The 21,697-nt window shown below is 31.1% G+C and overlaps 4 protein-coding genes across 10 annotated transcripts; 2 read left to right on the forward strand and 2 right to left on the reverse strand.

Annotated features, from left to right (window-relative positions):
• Positions 1 to 134: 134 nt before the first annotated feature.
• LOC130678059 (uncharacterized) lies at positions 135 to 5,453 on the reverse strand. Of its 2 annotated transcripts, none has more exons than XM_057485065.1 (9): positions 5,078 to 5,453; positions 4,859 to 4,994; positions 4,423 to 4,795; positions 2,639 to 2,699; positions 2,384 to 2,570; positions 1,277 to 1,358; positions 980 to 1,205; positions 588 to 885; positions 135 to 457 (listed from the first exon to the last, which is right to left on the reverse strand). In XM_057485065.1, the coding sequence occupies exons 1-9, from the start codon at positions 5,164 to 5,166 to the stop codon at positions 392 to 394; spliced, it is 1,518 nt and encodes a 505-aa protein (XP_057341048.1). In that variant the 5' UTR covers positions 5,167 to 5,453; the 3' UTR covers positions 135 to 391. The 2 variants fall into 2 exon arrangements, with proteins under 2 accessions (XP_057341048.1, XP_057341047.1); XM_057485064.1 differs by having other exon boundaries at positions 4,859 to 4,997.
• A 235-nt stretch (positions 5,454 to 5,688) lies between these two features.
• LOC130678065 (uncharacterized) lies at positions 5,689 to 9,069 on the forward strand. 2 transcript variants are annotated; one of them, XM_057485074.1, is made up of 4 exons: positions 5,689 to 5,880; positions 6,173 to 6,207; positions 6,312 to 6,560; positions 8,737 to 9,069. In XM_057485074.1, the coding sequence occupies exons 1-4, from the start codon at positions 5,877 to 5,879 to the stop codon at positions 8,836 to 8,838; spliced, it is 390 nt and encodes a 129-aa protein (XP_057341057.1). In that variant the 5' UTR covers positions 5,689 to 5,876; the 3' UTR covers positions 8,839 to 9,069. The 2 variants fall into 2 exon arrangements, with proteins under 2 accessions (XP_057341057.1, XP_057341058.1); XM_057485075.1 differs by lacking the exon at positions 8,737 to 9,069 and adding an exon at positions 6,721 to 7,008 and having other exon boundaries at positions 5,717 to 5,880.
• Positions 9,070 to 9,097: 28 nt separating this feature from the next.
• LOC130678049 (uncharacterized) lies at positions 9,098 to 21,378 on the reverse strand. Of its 3 annotated transcripts, none has more exons than XM_057485043.1 (5): positions 21,188 to 21,378; positions 11,237 to 12,941; positions 11,023 to 11,162; positions 10,739 to 10,938; positions 9,098 to 10,662 (listed from the first exon to the last, which is right to left on the reverse strand). In XM_057485043.1, exons 2-5 carry the CDS (start codon positions 12,932 to 12,934, stop codon positions 9,098 to 9,100), a joined length of 3,603 nt encoding a protein of 1,200 aa, XP_057341026.1. In that variant the 5' UTR covers positions 12,935 to 12,941; positions 21,188 to 21,378. The 3 variants fall into 3 exon arrangements, with proteins under 3 accessions (XP_057341026.1, XP_057341023.1, XP_057341024.1); XM_057485040.1 differs by having other exon boundaries at positions 11,023 to 11,165; XM_057485041.1 differs by lacking the exon at positions 21,188 to 21,378 and having other exon boundaries at positions 11,023 to 11,165; positions 11,237 to 12,954.
• Positions 14,785 to 21,194, forward strand: LOC130678056 (pickpocket protein 28). 3 transcript variants are annotated; one of them, XM_057485055.1, is made up of 10 exons: positions 14,785 to 15,625; positions 16,663 to 16,868; positions 16,939 to 17,142; positions 19,086 to 19,203; positions 19,491 to 19,639; positions 19,713 to 20,185; positions 20,262 to 20,385; positions 20,460 to 20,585; positions 20,689 to 20,780; positions 20,862 to 21,194. In XM_057485055.1, the coding sequence occupies exons 1-10, from the start codon at positions 15,314 to 15,316 to the stop codon at positions 20,933 to 20,935; spliced, it is 1,878 nt and encodes a 625-aa protein (XP_057341038.1). In that variant the 5' UTR covers positions 14,785 to 15,313; the 3' UTR covers positions 20,936 to 21,194. The 3 variants fall into 3 exon arrangements, with proteins under 3 accessions (XP_057341038.1, XP_057341037.1, XP_057341039.1); XM_057485054.1 differs by having other exon boundaries at positions 14,806 to 15,625; positions 20,878 to 21,194; XM_057485056.1 differs by having other exon boundaries at positions 15,488 to 15,625; positions 16,659 to 16,868; positions 20,878 to 21,194.
• Positions 21,379 to 21,697: the final 319 nt, after the last annotated feature.

Below are 21,697 nucleotides of genomic sequence, written 5' to 3' on the forward strand. Positions count from 1 at the left end.
TGCTCGGATGCCCGTGTTGTTGCTGCAAGTCACTACGCGGATGACAAAAACACTCTGCTCGTCCCGACGTATCGCGGAGCACTGGGATCAGTGTCCCAGCCCGACTATCAAGCTCTCCCTTGTGCTGTTCGCGTATACGCGTACTAGGTTCTTGCCAGATGGCACTACCCCTGCGCGTTCCATTTATCATTTTCCTCCCGGCTCTTTAAGTATTTTCAACATTTCCTTTCCCTTAAGCCCCCCTTTTTCTCTTACTTCTTTTACTCTCGCTTTCTTAATGTACCACAGTCAGTTTAAATATCTATATATATAGACAAGAATTTCCTGAGGAATTTTCACAGACTAAATTATTTTTATTTTTATTTTTATTTTTATTTATAATAATTCAAGTTTACGAGGGTGAGGATTTAGAGTTATCGGAAAAGTTACTTCTTTCCGTAGTAGACATAACTGAATCCTGTAAATTAAAGGGTATTTACTTTTTATCTTTTATCTTCTATTCTATTAAATTAGTCACTACTACTACTACTACTACTACTTCTACTTTTACTACTGCTACTACTAGTAGAATCATTGGATTAATTTACCGTATCGGGATATTTAATTGGCGCACTTTTAGCAGTTGGTCTTGCAATAGGAATAGAATCAATATTGTTATTTCTTTCATTAATTTCCTGTGTCACGTAATTTCCGTATTCCATTTCACCAATAAATTTTTCTTCCTTTTCTACCTCTGCTTCTTTATCTATACAATTTTTACTACTACACGGGCAATTTAAATCGGATTTTTTCTTATTCCATGGCCAAGTAAAATATCTTGCGCCTCGTCCAGAAGAAACGTTCTCTTGATTTATACACTTGGCATTTTTGTATACCACAGCAACGCTAAAAAAAATTATAAACATTAATAACATGGGAGAAAAAAATAATAATTTTTCAGCAGATAAAGTAAGTAAATTAACATCAAAAAAAGTCTTACGGTGCGCCGCAGCGGTAACTGACGTACTGTTTTCTACGACAACACACTACACAGATACCGAGTAACAGCCAAAACGGTACTCCAATTATTAACGGAATTAAAATATATCCCCACTTATCCCACACTGATTTATTTGATTCATTTGGCGCGCATGTTGACGAAGGATTAATTGCTCCTACTATTGGATTGTCGTCTTCTTCATCTTCGATTCGACTCGGATCAGTTTCTAAACAATTTAAATTAATATGACATTCATTTAAATCAATCAAATCTACGGCAATTAATAATTTTAATTACTTGACATCTCGAGACTTCTTATCACACGCAAAATTCCTCCGAATGCCGGATACCATTTGTCATCTTCCAGATGTCCAATTACCTAATAAATTAAATTAGTTTTTTTACGATTATCCCCTGGCGGAAATTTTTCGGAATTTTCTCTGAAAAACTCAGTTCTAAAGTTTTAAAGACTTTTTTAGAGTTTTTCAGAGAAAAGTCCGAAAAATTTCCACCAGGGTCAATATTTAATTTTAAAAATATATAGATTAGGGTGCTTCATTTCGGAGTCAGATTTTTTGTTTTCAAGTGCTTGTGGAAAAAACCATAGTTCAAGACAAAAAAAAAAATTTCGCGCAAGAAAAAAAATTCTATGTCGATTATAGACCTAGCTCATGGAAAAATTCGATTTTCCCATTTAAATAACATGGGAAAATTTTTTTTTTTAGCTTTAAGTATTTTTAACCTCGTTAAAAAATCAATAGATCAAATAGACTAATACATATTTTTGTAGGAAATTGAACGCTCTACAAAAAACGTCTCATCATTTTTTGATAAATCCATCTGTTTCGAAGTTATTAGAGCTCGAAGTAAAGTTGGAGATCGTTTTACTTTTCCGGTGAAACTATCAGACTTATCACAAAATGTTATAGGATATTTTTTGTTGCTAATTTTATTCTCTACAAATTATTATCAGTAAAGTTTTTTCAAATTCCGCATTGTTTTCTAGTTATTTTAAATTTCATTTAAAGCTCTTAAAAAAGTGGTTCTGATCGATTTCAAGAGCTCGGTATTGAAATGAAAATAACTAGAAAACAATGCGGAATTTGAGAAAACTTTACTGATAATAATTTGTAGAGAATAAAATTAGCAACAAAAAAGATCCTATAACATTTTGTGATAAATCTGATAGTTTCACCGGAAAAGTGAAAAGTAAAAAGGTCTCCAAAATTTTTCCCATGTTATTTAAATGGGAAAATCGAATTTTCAATGAGCTAGGCCTGTGATCGACATAGAATTTTTTTTCTTGAGCGAAAATTTTTTTTTTCTGTGTTGAACTATGGTTTTTTCCACATGCACTTGAAAAAAAAAATGAAGCACCCTAATATAGATATATATATAAGTTACAGCGTGATTCAACCAATCTTCAAGTTGCTTAACAAATTTATTGATATTGCCTTTGGTAACTCCTCCTCTTTTTTCTCGTGAAGATGACATACAACTGTAACCAACCTCGTAGTATTTTAACAGAATAAATGCCGAGCTCTCGGTATAAAGAGAGTAAAGACTTTCATTTTCAAATGGCAATGCTATACTGGTCAATGGATTATCATTATCATCAATATTATTATCGTTATTACTTTTTTTTATCAATTCATTTACCTGTTGGGATTTTTATTATCATCGAGAAAAGGCATCGGCAGTACTACGGTTCCTTTATCATCTACACAATTAAATAATAATAATAAATATGTACTTATAAATAGTTAACTATAAAAAATTTTGAGTGAACGTGGATTAAATCCAGAGTGAATGCGGAGCGGGTGGCTGTGTATTTATTTAATCCCCTTGAGTGGAATTCACTTCGAAGGGGAGTTTATTTTAATATTAAAACTCAAAATCGGAGTGAAAGCGGATTTTTTTTCAGACTCCGGAACTCTGTGACGAAGTAAAGTCGGATGTAAATAAAATCCGTAATCACTCCGAACCTGAGTCAAAAAACAAATTCTAGTTTAATACTCAAAAGCCTTAATTCCTTTGATGTTTTATTTGCCGCCCAGAAAGTAACTCTACTTTAGGACTCAAAATTTTCAATGAGAACTATGAGGTCTAAATGCGAATAATTTATCGGTTTTAAATTATAAGTCAGACCTCAAAATCCTCAACGAATGAAAAGTTATATTTCAGACTTTGAAAAATTTTAGATACACTGTAAAAAGCGCGGTGTTAAAAATTGACTCATTTTAACTCCACCCGGTGTTAAAATAAAATTACACCGGTGTAGGAGGAGTAATTCATCGGTGTAAAAGCGGGATAAACTGCTTCCGCTTGGAGTATTAACTTTAAAGATTATAAAACATAAAAAATGTCAGTTCTTTAGGAAAATTAATAAAAAATATCATTTATTAACAAGTAGAGTGATCGAGTAAGTAAAAATATTTACACAGTAAAATATTTTAACACCAGTAAAGAATATCTACACCGGCGGCGACGTTATTTTAACACCGGAGATTTTTTTTTCACACCGGTACAGAATATTTACACCGGCGGCGTTATTTTCACACCGGTCTAGAATATTTACACCGGCAGCGGCGTTATTTTAACACCGGCGATTTTTTTTAACACCGGTATAGAATATTTACACCGGCGGCAGCGTTATTTTCACACCGCTTCCGGTGTTGAAATTTAACACCGCCGATTTTAACACCTACACCGCTTGGACTTACCCCGGTGATTTTTTAGTGTAGAAAAGGGAGGGGAGAAAATACGTCAATGAAATTATTCCTGTATGTTTTGAGGCTCTAATCCAGATAATGTTATTCCAGTTTAGTCCTCAAAGTGGTAAAATGGGTCGTAACTACTACTTTGAGGACTAAACTAGGATCACTGTAAAAAGAGCGGTGTTAAAAATGGACTCGTTTTAACTCCGCCCGGTGTAAAAATGAAATTACACCGGTGTAGGAGGAGTAATACACCGGTGTTAAAAATACCGATGTTAAAGCGGGGTAACCGGTGTAAAAGCGGAGCAATACCGGTGTAAAGGCAGGATAAACTGCGTCCGCTTGGAGTATTAACTTTAAAGATTATAAAACATAAAAAATGTCAGTTCTTTATGAAAATTAATAAAGAATATCATTTATTAACAAGTATAGTGATCGAGTAAGTAAAAATATTTACAAATTAAAATATTTTAACACCGGTAAAAAATATTTACACCGGCGGCGGCGTTATTTTAACACCGGTCTAGAATATTTACACCGGCAGCGGCGTTATTTTCACACCGCCCCGGTGATTTTTTACAGTGTAGGATAACTTTCTATACTGTTGTCAATCTTAAAATTCTAAATTGACCCTCAAAAATCTCATTGAGAACTTTGAGACTTAAATCCAAACTTATTTTTTGACTCGAGAATTCACTCCGAATTTTTAATTGTATATTAATTTACCAGGATATAAAATTAAATTTGAACAAGCTTGAGAATCAGCTTCTGTTGAAACAGGATCCCCTTTAAATTTTATTTCATTATTTTTAGGCTTCACCCAACCAATTCCATTGCTATGCAAGAAGACTTTCAACTCATCGTACAAATCAAATAATTTTTTAGCATCATGATATTGGATATTACCAGCGTAATAAGATTTTTTCGTTACCGGAAGGATATAAACGTGAAGATAACCCGCCATGGTGTCAGCCAATGCTCTCATCATCAAGTGTCTAGTTCTATCGGTCGCTAATTTTCTAATAACTTCCAAACAAACGTCCATGTACTCCATTATTAGTCCGATGTACTCATTATTCTCAGGATCGATCATCTCTACCTATTTAAATTATCAAAGATATTTACTTAGTCACAGCAAAAGAAAGTAAAAAAACTTTAGAACCTCAGGTAAGACATCCTGGAAGACATGCCGGCTAATCAATAACGTCAATTGCTCATTGTTCCAACATTTTCTCTTAAGGTCGCTCTTATCAAACAGGACACTTCCGACATTCTGACCATTGTCATTATTGACTACTCTACTGGAGGATCGAGGTTTATTCACTAATCCTTATAAATTAATTATCTTTTAAACAGTCTTTTAATCAATTAATATCAATACCTATATTTATTCAGACTCAAGGGGTTCGTGAACGTGGCGATAAAAAGAAAATTAATTAAAGCTGCTTTTACGTTGACGCATTTTATCATTTTTTAACTTCCATTAAATTAACTCGATTGAAGTTCATTCTCTAACGACAACTAAATTAAAAAATACGTTTTCACTTATTTTTTTATTTCATTCTGACGTGATATTCATGTTTCCCTTCCCATTGCCTATTACGGTCTCATTCGAATCTCAATTCATGCGATACAATATGAACATCTTCAGCTACATACACCAAGAAAACCCACATGACACCTACAGCCTACATCTCTTCTTTGCTTACCATAAATGTTTTTTTTTTATCCGTCATTAAAAAGTGAGTCACTTTTTTTTATTATTATTTGAATCTCAATGATAATTTTTTTATTTTTACCTCAGTAAAAGGCAACAGTTAATTTTTTAACGGGCATTCTATTGGAGTATTTGAATTTAAAATAGAGTGGAAATGGTATCAAGGCGACGGTATTAGAAATTTTTTTATCTGATATCGCGTTTTATTGTAAAATATTTGTTATATATCTCGGTTGTAATAACTTTTAAACTGGTAACGGCACCTTTCTCCCACTTATTTTTCGTGCCTGCTGCACAAGGACGCGATCGCTGGATTAAAGTAAAGTCTCAGACACACACAGACTCTTTAAGTTACCAGGTGATTGCAGGTGTGATACTCAATATTCAAAACTTATCATTTCCTTAAAAAACTTTTTTTTAATACCAATTTCCGTTCCGTATCAACGGACATTTTTACGAAGAGATGGGTAAGTTTTAATTGGATTGCTCTTTTAAATTCAAAAATTTTAAAATATTTTCCTTTAAAAGTAAAAATACTACATATATTTAATACGTGAACTATAAGCCAGTAAAAAAAGTTATAAAATCATAACTTTCTTTTCACATCCGCTTATTAGTTTTTTTTTGCCATAATATTTTTATCGAATTTATTGAATAAATAAATCAAGATGGCTGATAATTTTTTAAAATAATTATTTTTTTTCATTAGTAATTTAATTTATTTGTTTGTTTGTTTGTTTGTTGATAAAAAATAAACAGGTGTTCGAGTACTTTCTGCGATTGTTGTTCTTATCGTAAGTACAATTAAAAAATTTAATTACTTTGTTGTTTATTTAGAAATGCGCGTTACGAAATATGAATAATTTAAAAAAAAAAATTGTGTAATTATTTTCTATAGAGTATAACTGTTGCCGTAAATGCTGGGGATATGATGAGAAAAAGTATTGTATTTGATAAAAATACACCTGATGTATTTTATTGTCCGCAACACAAACCCACGGGGTTTGAAAAAATGATCGTCAAAGCGAAACCACTATCAAGATTATGTCAATTTGAAGGCGGGCCTATTCCTGAAGACTATAAAAGTGATTGCTATAATGACGTTGACGAAACAGAGTACGCTTGTAAAGAGAAGTACAGAATTATGGTGAGTAATTTGTAGTATAAGAGGTATATATATAATTTGAATAAAATTATTTTAATCATTAAAAAAAAGATGGAGGATAAAAAACAGCAGACGTGATCCAGCTTAAGATTTATTATTGCCAATGCTTGTAATAACTGATGGTGTTGGTTTTGAATTTCAGAAACGACTGAAAAAAATGGAAAAAGAAAACGAGCCGATCGACAACGAGTACACCGACAAATAGATGAATATTCATGACGCTATATGGCGCTATTCATCGTCATCTATATACGGGATAACACGATACATTATACACTAAAGCTAAAGCTAATGGGCAAATCATCCAAACTAATAATTACGCGTATATATATCACGCTAATTACTACTATTATTGATGATCCTCAAGTTAGAAGACAATTAACAATTTTACGATTTTTTTTACAACAAATTAATTACAAAAAAAAATATCTACACTGAGAGAAAAAATAACTTAGGAATTTTGTATTTTTTTCTTATGAGAAATTTTAAATCTGATATATTTTTAGTGAAAAAATTTAATGGCTTCATTAAAAATCATTTTTTTGATCAGAAATCTGAGTGCTGGAACGAAATTTTGATTTTCTTCTGTCAAAAAAATTATTCTTCAACTTAAGAGGGATAGTCACTGAGGATCGAAAAAATAGGTGATATTCGGGGATTTTTTTGACTGGAATAATAAAGGAATTTGGGGATCGGGTTTTTTTTTGTTTTATAAAGTATACATTGAAGATAATTCCCCTAATTTTTCATTAAAAAATATCATGTTGTTACAAAGTTATAAGCATTTTTGTGGAGCAACAAAAAAATTTTCCCCACCACGGTGTCATCTCTAACTCAAAAACGGATTATCAGAAACAAAAAAACCAAACGGCGTTGTAATCTGTATGCATGTGGTTATCGTTGCACATAGGAGATTTTGAAAATTTGGATTTGAAAAAAAATGGCGACATATTAAAAATTTTTTTGTTATTTTTTCTCATTTTTTTTTATTCAAACAGCCCTAAAAAATCTTTAAAATCAAAATTTTCAAAATCTCCTACGTGCAACTTTAGCTACTGAATAGACGAATACGAAAAAAAAAAGTTGCGAATCGGTTCATATTTATGCAAATTACAGATGCCACCAGTTCAAAAAAAAGTAGTTTCGAGAAAAATGCGTTTAAAGTTTTTATTCGATGCAACGGTCAGTTGACGCGCTGTCACAAAAATTACTATAACTTGAAAAATATTCGGAATTTTTATATTAAACTTTAGATACATATTTTTGAACATATACTTTGATTTAATGAAAAAAAAAAATTTTTTTTTTGAAATTTCAGTGGCTATCCCCCTTAAATATGGAAATAATTGTTTTTACAAAAGTTAATTTTTTTTCTTCAGTGTAGAAAATTAAAAAATATACAGGTGCAATTTTTCAAACATTTTTTTTTATCATAATAATTTATCATTCATAAAAAAATCGAAAAATTATTAGACGTCGGCTAATTTGAGTATCATCTATTATTAAATGATTAATCAATGAATAAATTAATTAATCAATAATAAATTAACATACAGGTATATAAAGGTTTTACAATGATTATTGAAAACTAAACGGTTATCAAATTGATTACTCAATTATATTTCAATAATCTAAATCTGATATCAATAATTATAATTACTAATATTAATTACAATATCTTATTATAATTTATAAAAAAAAGCTTTATAATTAACGCAGTAACAATTAAAATTTATTATCCATTGCCAATGTCCATATTATTTTTAAATTATTTATACGTACAAAACCTGGGTCATTAGAGTTTTTAAACTTATCAGTAATTTATGAATCCTCTTCATACACAAAACAGTTCAATTAAATATTTTTTTTTTTTTTGAATCAAATGGCATTTTATTTAATGGATTCTATCACATGGTACGTAATCGGTTTAAGATTTATTAAAAAATTTACAAACTTATTTATCATGACATTTGTGATGTTTTTTTTTTTAGTGATGATTTTATGATCAATAGTTTAATTATATGATAATAAATAATATTAATTTCGTCAGCTTAATATTTAAATTTAATTGCAAAAGTTTTTAATATCATAATTAATAAAACTAAAATATTTTTATTAATATATATATATGTCTATATATATATATATTTTTTTTTAGATGCGCCTTCACCCGCCTAACAGCGATACCCCATACAATGGTACCAGATTATCAAAATTTATAGATTCCAAGGACACTAATTATAAAAAACTCATTAAGTGATTAATTGAATTAAAAGACAATAAACCTTTAGCTAATTATAAATTATTTAGTTAATTATAAATATTACATAAACTTGTGAATAATATAAATTTATCGATTATGATAATAATAGTAATATTTACACGTTATATTTATGTATAGACAAGTTGCGTAATTAAAAATATGTATACATAATTTATTATAATTATAAAAATAATAATCGTAAACGTTGAATAAATTTAATATATATATTTTTAATAAAATATTTAAATAACTATAACTATAGTATTAGCTTACCACCATTGGAAGCCCGTATCTGTGCAACTTGTTCAGGAGTGAGTATTAATTTGCTGCCATTGGGAAGTGCTAGTGCGTAATGGCTTCCGGTTTCATTGACAACGACAACAAGTTGGGTTGCCGAAATCGGAGATGTTTTAGCTGGTGATTTAGGTTTAACGGGAGTAATTGATATACCGCCTTGATTCATGCGCTCAATAATTTGCGGTGTCAGTCCGCTTTTATTCGTTACCTGACCGGGGGCAGAAGCTTTTGGAGCAGCGTTATTGCTATTATTATTTTTATTAATAACTTTCTTTTGCATCACTGCGTTATTTTTTTGTCCAACTTTCTGTGGAGTTGTTGCAGTAGCTGTGGGTTTTTCAGTGATGATCATTTCTATTTCATCGTCACTGTCACTGAGAACAATAAGTGATGTGGTCTTGGTTTTAGGTTGATTTGGCTTTTGCATGATAGGCCGCGGTTGGTTGGCTCTTGGCTGCTGATGACTGTTGGGAATCCGCGGGCCCACGAGACGAGGTCGCGGTGCTGGTGCTGGTGCTACTGGACGATAATTGGGCCGGAAGGGTACCGTGCTTCTGATTACTGCGCCTTCAGGATGACGAGGACGGGGGGGAAGGTTGATTGGTCTGTTCTGGACAACGCGAGGTAGTGGTCGTTCCATTCCTATTCTGATAGGTTGATTGATCATTGGTCCTTGGTACCGGGTGGAACACATTGGTGGCGCTCTCATCTGGTGATAAGACATGTAATTATTCTGCGGAGTCATGTAATTTTGATTCTGCTGGATTATCATGTGCTGATTCATCTGTAGGTTTGAGGGCTCGCCGTACGGGTGGATGTGGTTGGACATTGATGGATTGGGCATCAGATAACCTGGTGGATTGGGCATATAATATCCTGAGTGCATGGGTACTTGAGGGACGACTGAAATCATCGGAGATTGGGGAACAACTGATGGATTTTCCGGTGGCATAACTACGTAATTTACTGGTCCATTTCCTGTGTTTACTAATACATAATTTTGCTGCATCCCAGTGGGAACTGGGTCAGGTTGACTGTCCATTATTGGTCCTTCTTCTTTTATGTCCAGCACCGAATGAACGCTTTCAATTTTAATAGAAGTCAAGAGACCATTGTTATTAATTATTGGATCGGGAACTGGTACCGGCGCGACAGGATCAGAGACCGGGTCTTTGAACTCTGGAGTCATTTCGGGCGTACTCATGTCAGCTCTTACATTTTGCATTTTACTGGCTGGTGGCTTCGAACGTTTGCTGGGTGATGATCGTTTGCGTTTTCGCTTACGGCGACTAGGTAGTATCCAATCTTTATCAGAATCCGTCGCATCTGACTGTTCGTTTGCTAGGCGCGTTTTAGCGGGCACTTGGAGAGGTGAAGGTGTTATGTGAATTCCAGTTGCTGGATCAACGGACTCAAATCCTACCCAGTCTTCATAATTACTTGACCCACTGTCTGAATCAGATGAAAAAGGTTCAATGTATGAAGAAACTCCTCTAGCTCTTAATACTCTTCTCGTCTCAGGCTCTATAATTTTAATATAATTGTAATTAGTCCATAAAAGACCATTTTTTAAAATTAGTAATGATTTAAAAAAAAATACCATCTCTTGTATCATTATCTGATTCGTCTTTATCGCTTTCTTCTTTTATTTTAGTTTTATCTTTTTCAATATCTTCGTCTTGTAGCAGCCGCTGGAGTATCGTGTCGCTGTATGAGAGCAGAGGACAACCTTGAGAACCGAGTACCCATGAATTGGAGGTACGGGTGCCATCAATTAGAGAGTCGTCAGGTTCAGTTATTCTATTGGTGGGCAATAATAAAATATAAAAATTAAATTTAATGAATTAATAAAGTTAATTAATAATAGTAGCAATAGTTTATTACCCTAGATCATAATTTTTTTTCTCACTCAATAGCTTAGCTCTTGATGAAGCCGCTGATTCTTTAAGTATCGACTCCTTTGATTTAAGAGAGTCAAGTAATGCCTGCATCTTGCTAATTAAAAGCATCTCACATTTTACAGGCTGCTGAAATAAATAATAAACTCATCATTAAAAGCACAAGAGTAATTTTAAAAATATTTACTTCGTTAACTTACATGAGGTTTTGATGAATTTTGGATATAAAGATCAGAAATTAAATCCCTGAGAGAATCAATACTATCAGCAACCAGTTGAAACTTTGATCCCTTTAAATCCGCGAGAATATTTTTAAAGTTTTCCATGTTTTTCTTACAAGTCTCAACATTTCCGGTCTTATTATCATCCTCAGCTGCACTTTGACATAAATTGTCTTCCAAAGACTCATCATCATCCAGCTCTTGATTGTTATCCTCGTCTTTGAACTTAATTTCCTTACTCTCGTCTTCCGGAGCAGGATCGAGCGGTTGATTGTCAGGTTGATTATCGCCGTCACTATGCGTCTGGGTTTCGATCAACTTTTCATCGTCGCTCTTAGATCCCGTGCAATTGTTTTCTTTACTCACACTCACGTTACTTGACAACATTTCATTTATTTTCTCATCATCAGTCTTTGAGCTGCTGGACACGTCGTCTCGTACCGAACATTCGTTTAGTTCGTCATCAACCGGGGGTTTATCGTCAATCCTCGTCATCACTTCAGTCTCGTTAGTTTCCTCTGGTTTTATTGGCTCATCCTCCGCTGGCGGCTCTACAGCCTCTGGTTCAACTGGTGCATCTTCTTTTGATACATCAACTTCCTTATTTACATCTACATTTAATTCTACATTAGACTCATCATTTTTATTATTACTATCATTACTATTTATATTTACTTCTTTATTATCATTTTCTTCTATCATACTGTTATCATTTTCTTCTATCATATTGTTATCATTTTCTTCTATCATATTCTTATCATTTTCTTCTATCATATTGTTATCATTACCATTATCATTATTTGTACTATTATTTATATTATCATTTATTTTTTTAACAGATACCGCGCGTTTTCTAGACCGCGTAGGCAAATTACCGTTTTTCCACCGGTTTGTTCGTCTTCTTTCCCGGCGTTTTTTTCTCACTCGCGTTGTCTGAAGTTTAAATTTAGCTTTTACAGGCACTACATTTAAAAATACTTTATTATTCATACAGTGTTTGTATATTCTAAGATCATTGTCCAGGAAAATTGGAAAATATATATAACGCGTACCGTAACGGTCGCGACCCAACAACTTTTCACTCTCACCATCCAAGTATCGATTGGACACTTCTTCTTGCAAAGATTTTTTCGAATGCATAAAAGTATCACAAACAGTTTTAAGAAGCCATACACGTTGTTTAAAATTAAATTCTTCAAAATCACGATCTCCAATTGACGAAACTTCAGGAAATATTTCCCAAAATTCAGGCTCTACTCCGATTGCTTCAAATACTTTTATCGAGTCTTGTTCTTTGCTCTGGTAAACTTTGTACCACTGAGCAACTTTGTGAACTAACAGATAATTTGTCCAGAATTCGTACGGCATCAGAGGTATTTTTTTAAGTTTTGACCGCGGTAAGGATGGACTCAACAGACACGTCATGATGCTCGATAACTGTTTTGAGACACGTGGTATCAAGAGCATCCGCTCCATTTCATACATCGACAAATGCTGAATGTGTAGACTTGATTTAGCTAGACAGAGGAACTCATATATCTGCGGTATCTCCCACATTGTTGTGGCCGAATCTGGCAATCGATCAAGCAATTGCTCTGTTGGGTCCAAGTCTCCATCCTTGTCCTCTTTGTCCTCTTTCTCCTCTTCACATTTTGTCTTGTCAATCTCCTCTGACATTTTAAATCTGTAATAATAAACTTCACTTTATTTATTTTACACACATATTTACTATAAAAACTATAAAAAATAATATATGACATCGCTGTAATTATTTTAAAATATTGGAAAAAAAAGGCGCGAAAAATAAATTATTGATTAGTCTCAACTTCAAAATCCATAACTTTAATTTGTCCAGTTTTCAAAATTTAATTTTTAAAATTACACAGCCTTTGCGTTAAAGTTTTAAAAATATGACAGCACTCAACAAATAAAATAATTTACAAAAAAAATATCAATTTTGAACTGATTCAAAAAAATCGACTAATTTTTTTTTTCTTCATTATATCGAAAATATTGTTAGAAATGACGAAAAAACAATACTGTGAAAATTTGAGCTCTTAACATTAATATTAACAGCTGCCGCATCGCAATTTTCTATTTCCCGTTTAAATAATATGGGAAAATTTATTTTTTAAGCTTTGGAATTTTGTAGCTCACGGTGGGACCAATACTTTCAAATGTTCAAGACATATTCTTATGGGAAATTTGACGCTCTACAAAAAAGGTCTCTTATAATTTTTCGAAATTTTTATTTTTTCAAAAGTTATTTGAAGTTAAAGTTAGATTGACGATAAATTTATACATTTTTTGAATTTTTTGACGCAACCATCAACTTTATCGGAAAATTTTATAGGAAATTTTTGTAGAGCATTTTATTTCCTATAACTTATCTCAGAGAAAATTTTCGATATTTCTCACAAGTCGTGAGTTAATTGCAATTAACTGAAAATTTAATATAATTAATTCTAAGCAACAAAATTTAGATTATTTAAGAAAAGTTTCAGTTAATTAAAAATAACTTACGACTTGTGAGAAATATCGAAAATTTTCTCTGAGATAAGTTATAGGAAATAAAATGCTCTACAAAAATTTCCTATAAAATTTTCCGATAAAGTTGACGGTTGCGTCAAAAAATTCAAAAAATATAAAAATTTATCGTCAATTCAACTTTAACTTCAAATAACTTTTGAAAAAATAAAAATTTCGAAAAATTATAAGAGACCTTTTTTGTAGAGCGTCAAATTTCCCATAAGAATATGTCTTGAACATTTGAAAGTATTGGTCCCACCGAGAGCTACAAAATTCCAAAGCTTAAAAAATAAATTTTCCCATATTATTTAAACGGGAAATAGAAAATTGCGATGCGGCAGCTGTTAATATTAATATTAAGAGCTCAAACTTTCACAGTATTTTTTTTTCGTCATTTCCAACAATATTTTCTATATAATGAAGAAAAAAAAAATTATTCGATTTTTTTGAATCAGTCTAATCAATTTCAAGTTTTTTGGAACTCGTGTTTTTAAACCTGACACCTCATTTGCCATAAATATGAAATAAATAATTAAAACGTTTTTTTAATCGATTGATAAAGAAAAATGACGTAGACAAGCTTTTATCAGTTACCATTTTATAAGATCAGTATAGATGCACGCAAAAAATAGTAACTGAACTATCGCTATTAAGTAAATGTTTAATGAGCAGCTTAATAATTTCTGATAGATGGAACTTGATCACGAACTAAATGAAAAAATAAAGTAAACATTTTATTACACCACCTACTGACAACTCCTCAAAAAAAAATTTTTCAATCGATCCCTACCCAGAAAAAAATATTTTTTGGCGCGAGAAATTTTTTTTCACCCCAAAAAAATGAAAAAAATTTATTAGGACAAATAAAAATTTTCTTGGGGTGATAAAAACTTTTTTCAGAGCAAAGAAAATTTTTTTAAGTGAAAAAAAATTTTTTCGCGCCAAGAAATTTCTTCTAGTTTTTTTCTATATACATTTCGCGTAAATGATTTCAATTAATTTCCTTACGTGACCTAACACATTGAATTCATAAAAATATAACATAGAAAAAAGTAAACATAACAATCATTTTTATGATCTATAGCAAACAAAACTTTTTGAATGTCATTTTATTTATAGTGTTTGTTATTGATAGTGTGATAATGAGTAACAGAAAAATAAACAATAAAAATTAATTGACGCAAAAGTCAAGCTTTCAGGTTGCGTTAGGTCTAGTAACTGATGGAAAAAAACTGTTATCATTAACAGTGACTGTGTTAGTTACCGTCATCAAGGTCTAGTGTCGATGGAAAAATTTAAAAAGCTCTTGAAGTAAACCCGTACTCGTAATATAAATTTGTTGAGCTTTACATTTATAATATCACGCGACTCGTCAATTTTTTATGACGTTAATTGACAACAAATATTATCGCAGATGATCACTCTGCTATTATTCTCCCAACACTGTCAATTACATCTTCTGCAATAAATACATACTGTATTTACATATATTTATTATTAAATAGAATTTGTTGTTATCGTGATTAAATGAAAGTCGATGCAAGTGAAGAAATAATCGCGACCTCACTCAGTGTCACGTGTATTTTTTCACCCTCGGATAATCCTACTTCTCTCGCTCATGATTTAAATCCACCGGGAGTTTTTAAAATAAATACCATGAGTTCGGAAATTTATATGAGAAAGTCACGTAATTTTTCACAAGAATTAACGGAAAATGATAAATCATTTACTCTTAATACTGTACATTTACAAAATCCATATAAAATTACTCAGCGTTTTGAAGGATTCAGCGGTTCGCGTCTTAATGCATTGAAACTTCAGCCAAATTTATTTCCAAAGGTAATGATATTAATTATTATTAAATAATTATTAGACTGGGCCAAAAAAATTAACTATTTTTTTTTTTTTCATAGCTATATCGAGAATATTATTCAGAATGACAAAAAAAAAAATTTCATGAAAGTTTGAGCCCTTAATATTAATTTTAAGAGGTCTATCATCGCTATTTTTAATTTTAATTCATAATTTGATGTTTTACGTCAGAACTGCTAAAAAATTGGAGTAAAAAAAAATCATTTTTACTTATTCTTATGTAAAATTAAATTCCCTACAAAAAAGGTCTGATTAAAAATTTTCGTCAGACAAGCCGTTTCCGATTAATTAAGCTTAATAAAGTGATATATTTTTCGATTTAAGATTTTTACTTTTGAATTTTGTAACTGACGAATCAATAAATATCTAAAAAATATCATGACAGATTTTTGAAGGAAATTTAATGCTCTACAAAAAAGGCATCTGAACATTTTTTGCTAAATTCACTCCTTCGAAAGTTATTCACGTTATTGAAATCGTTTTGACTCAAATTCAACCTTGAATAACTTTCGAAGGAGTGAATTTAGCGAAAAATGTTAAGAGACCTTTTTTGTAGAGCATCAAATTTCCTTCGAAAAGCTGTCATGATCTTTTTTAGATATTTCTTGATTCGTCAGTTACAAAATTCAAAAGTAAAAATGTTAAATCGAAAAAATATATCACTTTATTAAGCTTAATTAATCGGAAACGGCTTGTCTGACGAAAATTTTTAATCAGACCTTTTTTGTAGGGAATTTAATTTTACATAAGAATAAGTAAAAATGATTTTTTTTTACTCCAACGTTTTAGCAGTTCTGACATAAAACATCAAATTATGAATTAAAATTAAAAATAGCGATGATAGTCCTCTTAAAATTAATATTAAGGGATTAAACTTTCATGAAATTTTTTTTTTGCCATTCTGAATAATATTCTCGATATAGCTATGAAAAAAAAAAGTAGCCAATTTTTTTGGCCCAGTCTAATAATTATACCCATGTTTAATTACTTAATTTCATAGACAGATTGCTGATGTCGACAAGAATATTCCAGTTCGTAAAAATACATGGACTCGCAATGATAATAAAACTAATTCACCATCTCATAAAGATAAAATTCAGATGTGCTTCAGAAAAATAAAATTAAATTCATTCATTGAACAGTATTGTTCCAATAGTACTCTACATGGTCTTCGTTATCTTGGAGATCCATGTGTGTCAATAATTGAAAAGTAATTTTAATTACAATAATTAAATATAATTTATTGTTATTTTAAATAATATTATTTTATTTAAATAAAGATTATTCTGGATCTGTGCATTCGCATGTGCTTTTCTCAGTGCTGCATATTTTATATGGAATTTATATTACAAGTGGTTATCATCGCCTATTATTATCTCAATGAATCCTGAGCCAGTATCATTCGAAGAGTTTCCATTTCCCTCAGTTACAATCTGCAATATGAATAATGCAAAGAAGAGTGAAGCGGATCGCATTAATAATGGGTACCAATCACTATTGATTATTATTATTATTATCATTATTTATTATCTGTATTATTAAGAAAATAAGGAAAATTTTTTTCCACCCATATCTGATAAAATTAGGTGATGTTTTCATGACTAGAACTCTTTTTTATTACCAAGTACTGAGATAAATAAATTTGTCTATATAATTTGAATTACATTTAAATTACGCGGGAAAAAAGTGTACCTGAAGATCGGAACGTTTTTCGCGAAATGAAAAGTAGAAAATTTACTGGATCTAGATTTCCAAAATGTCTTGCATAAGTGCTGGTATGTCAGTCGAAAATTGGGTAATGGTCTATAATCGGGGCTCCACCTGTTTATATCAAGCAAAAATCCAAATATAGACAAATTGCTTTGAAACCAATTTCATTCTCTAGCATTTGTCGGCGGATTGAAGATATAATTGCTCCTTTAAGTGTTATTTGAGCCTTTATAAGTTATAAATGTATACCAAAGGTATAAATTATGCTTGATTTAGATGTTAAGTTTATTAATTTTCAGTTCCGTGCAACACTGCATTATTTGACATATTTTTCATTTCATTCTGTGTATTGACTCTTAAGTCAAACACTAAAATTTAAGGTATATGCCTATTTGCCATAATTTCTGTAGTTTCGTCTTAAGTACGTTAACGGACTCGTCAGTAAGGCTATGTTAACGCACTCTTGCCTTAGACTACATCTCTTGCCAGTATGAGCCGGCGTAAAACTGTGTTGTGGGCTTCAGCCAGACACTATACTAGCAAAGGAAGGTGGATACCGTCCAAACTACTTGCAAAAAAATGTTAGGTGAGCTGTTGTACACCGTTAAAGTATTGAAATAGCAGAAATATGCCAATTTTCACTATACAAGAGTTCAAAAAATCTTTGTAGCTCTTAGTTAGACTTTTCTATCGCCACCGTCAATCTTACGGTATTAATAAAATTAATTATTAATATTTATTAGAAAATTTATTAAATTTATTTTGGAAAATTTGCATAATTTTATGTTATTTTTATCAATTTTGTACACTCTAATTGCAAGGCTCGGATAGATATCTGTATTAAAGACAAAAACACATACAGAAAATTTAATCCGCCGTGTAGCTGAACACGTGGAAAAAGTTTAATTATAGATCTTTAAGGTGTTAGCACTTGGAACTTTGAAAAAATATGTGGAGCCCCACATCTAGACCATTACCGAAAATTGTAACCAACCCCAATTACCCCTGAAGTCACATTTAAGCAGTCAAATGACATGAATTTTTTAAATTTTCGTTGCGCGAAAAACATTCCGATCTTCGGGTACATGGAAAAAAAACGATCGTATATATTTCCTTTAAATAATTTAATATTTTAATTATTCTGACACTTAATATGACTGAATATATATAACTATTATAAGGTAAGACCTAGTACCTGATCACTCCATGTATGTGTATATCTATATTTGATAAAATGTCGTGAATATAGATATACAAATACATGAGTAATCGAGTACTAGTTCCCTGATCGGGTACTGGATTTCTTACCTTATATGTAATCAAGAGAGAATAAGAAAAATTGAGTCCATTTTAAGTCTTCTGATAGTAAAAATTTGAAAAATTGAATTTGGTATCAGTAAAAAAAATATTAGACAACTTATAAAAAAAATTGACCGCGTAGATTTTTTTTAGAACCCCGGGATTTTACAATCATCGAAATCAATAAGTTTGCGAGTTAATGATGAGATTTGTCTTATTAAATTTCAATGATAATGAACAAACAAAAGATTCTAGAGTTAATTTTAGAGTAGAGATTTTAATAAACAGTCAAATTCAAATTATATTTTATAAATTTGACAGTACTCAGGTAGTCACACAGTGACTATAAGCTGCTCGTCTATTATTATTATTATTATTATTATTAGTTTAGTATTAATAGGTGATAAATATTTTATAGAAACGACAGTCTGGACCAACTTTTGCTAGAAGATATTTGCAACTTTAGAAATGCATCAGAGGTAAATGAAGTCTTTGGATCCGCTGATTGGAGCAACGTCTTGCGGTTTATGATAAATGTAATTATTCATCTAATACTTTTTATTATAATCAACTTCCGTCTTAGCATCTGTCAGTTTCACTATAAAATAATGTCATCTGATATTTAAATGAATTTAGTGGAATCCTGTATCTATATTTTTGGCACACGGCTGTGATACCTAAATTGATATCATAATTTATTGCTTGCTATCAAATATATTGTTTGTATTCTCAGTGACCCTATTATTGGCCTATGGCCGTTGGGTCTTAAGTAAATAAAATTATAAATTTATTGATAAAAATAAATAATTTGAATGTCTGTAAGGTATCGCAACCCTGTAATGAGATGCTGCATCATTGCCAATGGCATGGAAACATCACGGAATGTGAAAGAATATTCAATCCAACGATGACAGACGAAGGAATGTGCTGTAACTTCAACTCTGTCCATCGGGATTTCATGTTTTACAATCCGTATGTTTACAAATTAACGAAAATTATTTTAATTCCGTAAAATAGATTTGCTGATGATGTTTTGTATTTAAAGTCAAGAATGGTCTGATCTCAACATAACATTTCCATACACTTCGATGGATTGGAAACCAGAAACTGGATACAATGACAGCGTGCATCCAGAAACTCAGCCATGGCGGCCTTATGGAGCTGGAAAATATTACGGACTTACTCTAGTTCTCGATACAGATGTACGAGAGTATTACTGCTCATCAACAGCTAGTGTAGGTTTCAAATTACTTCTCCATAATCCTGTGGAGACTCCGAAAATGGCTGATTTTGGTTTCGCAATAAGTCCTGGAGAAGAGACTCGTATTGTAATCACACCCCGTATTAACACAGCGAGTCTGTCTATTCTCGGTATTCCTCGGAAAAAAAGAAAGTGTTTTTTTAATACTGAACGTAAACTAAAGTACTATCGTACTTATACCCAGCGAAATTGTCTTCTCGAGTGCGAGGCAAATTTCACTCAAAAAATTTGCGATTGTGTGCAATACTACATGCCAAGTAAATTATTGTCCCAATGTTTTAAAATATTTTCATACATAAAACTAGTTTTGAATCTACTGGATTGTCTTTGCAGAGTCAGCGAATACTCCGATCTGTGGTAAAAAAGATGACCAGTGTGCTAATGATGCCAGACGATTAATGGAAAAAAAACTTTATGATGATGAAGCAGCTGCTGACAAACTAAACGTTACTGAGATGTAATTTAAATAATAATTTATATATAATCTTGGTATTGTGAAGTATTTTATATTTTATAAATTATTTTATTCAGCCCTAGCTGCAACTGCTGGCCAGGTTGCTTTGAAATAAATTACGAGTTCACGATGTCACATAGCGCACTTACATCGACATTTTACGTCGACGAATCGTTTATCAAACACAGTAAAAAATATTTCAAGTAAGTTGTCTAATTGATGCTCTGTAATTAACTAATATTTAAGTCGTCTGATAAAACGTCACTGATATTTATAAATTTGTTTCGATTGTTACCTTGATTGCAGAGAAAATATGGCAGTAGTTCATTTGTTTTTCGTTGATTCTCAATTTCCAAAGTATGTAAAAAGTGAATTGTTTGGATTTATTGAATTTTTATGTAAGTTGTCATAGTTGTCCTCATTAATTATATACTAATTATAGTTATTGATTAGTTTCTTTAGCTGTCATTGTTACTCAGTATTATTTTTTTACAGCAAACACCGGAGGTCTTCTTGGATTATTTATGGGGTTCAGTTTTCTTTCAGTTGTTGAAATTTTTTACTTTATAACTCTGAGATTTTGGTGCAGAATTCAGTGGATTGAGAGATCAAAAAAAAATGATCTCCAACAAACCACTGACATACATCCAAAAATAGTTTATCCGTTTTCTCAATAAATTTATTATCCAGCACATTTATTATTAATAATAAATAATTATTATAAATTTATGTTATTTGAATATATAACGCCGAAAAAAAGGTATTTTATTATAAATTATGGACTTGATCTCTGGCTGTTACTTACCTTTTAATAAATTACTAGTCTAATCACCATGTAAAAACCATTGTTTTATTATTTTTTTTTTAAATACTAATAGAGTAATTAATTATTATGAGTTTTTGAAGACTTTGTAATGTTGATAACGTGATAAACATGTTTTTTAGTAACAATAAAAAAAATATGATTACTCAGTCACAATTTCTATAGCGATCTAATCTAAATAGCGACAGACGTCATCAGATGGCGCGCTTTTGCAAATTCGCGGGAATAATTTGAATTTTAATTGTCATGGTTTTTAATTTTTAATTTAATTTTAATGACAGCTGCAAATTTACACATTTTTAAATTTCAAATTTTTAAATTCAGTGGCTATTAATTTAAATAATGAGTGTGAATGTAGCAGACATCAGATAAATTTTAAATTATTGATAAATAGATTAAATAATTCATTAAATAAAATTTTGAAAAAATGCGCATTTAAAAAATTTTGAAATTAATAAGTGCATTTTTAAAATTATTTACTCTATTTATTTA

This window comes from Microplitis mediator, chromosome 11 (genome assembly GCF_029852145.1).
Source record: "Microplitis mediator isolate UGA2020A chromosome 11, iyMicMedi2.1, whole genome shotgun sequence".
NCBI lineage: Eukaryota > Metazoa > Arthropoda > Insecta > Hymenoptera > Braconidae > Microplitis > Microplitis mediator.

Bases quoted from the DNA above. Each gene is read 5' to 3' on its own strand.
- LOC130678065 (XM_057485074.1), top strand. The intron at 6,208-6,311 runs GTAAGTACAATT...TATTTTCTATAG, and splicing joins CTGCGATTGTTGTTCTTATC to AGTATAACTGTTGCCGTAAA. The intron at 6,561-8,736 runs GTGAGTAATTTG...ATTTTTTTTTAG, and splicing joins AAGAGAAGTACAGAATTATG to ATGCGCCTTCACCCGCCTAA.
- LOC130678049 (XM_057485040.1), bottom strand. From the start codon at position 12,934: ATGTCAGAGGAGATTGACAAGACAAAATGTGAAGAGGAGAAAGAGGAC. The intron at 11,166-11,236 runs GTAAGTTAACGA...TATTTATTTCAG, and splicing joins AAAATTCATCAAAACCTCAT to CAGCCTGTAAAATGTGAGAT. The intron at 10,939-11,022 runs GTAATAAACTAT...GCCCACCAATAG, and splicing joins AAAAAAAATTATGATCTAGG to AATAACTGAACCTGACGACT.
- LOC130678059 (XM_057485064.1), bottom strand. From the start codon at position 5,166: ATGATAAAATGCGTCAACGTAAAAGCAGCTTTAATTAATTTTCTTTTT. The intron at 4,796-4,858 runs GTTCTAAAGTTT...TAATTTAAATAG, and splicing joins TCCAGGATGTCTTACCTGAG to GTAGAGATGATCGATCCTGA. The intron at 2,571-2,638 runs GTAAATGAATTG...TCCATTGACCAG, and splicing joins GATAATAAAAATCCCAACAG to TATAGCATTGCCATTTGAAA.
- LOC130678056 (XM_057485054.1), top strand. From the start codon at position 15,314: ATGAAAGTCGATGCAAGTGAAGAAATAATCGCGACCTCACTCAGTGTC. The intron at 17,143-19,085 runs GTACCAATCACT...AATATTTTATAG, and splicing joins GCGGATCGCATTAATAATGG to AAACGACAGTCTGGACCAAC. The intron at 20,781-20,877 runs GTAAGTTGTCAT...ATTTTTTTACAG, and splicing joins TGGATTTATTGAATTTTTAT to CAAACACCGGAGGTCTTCTT.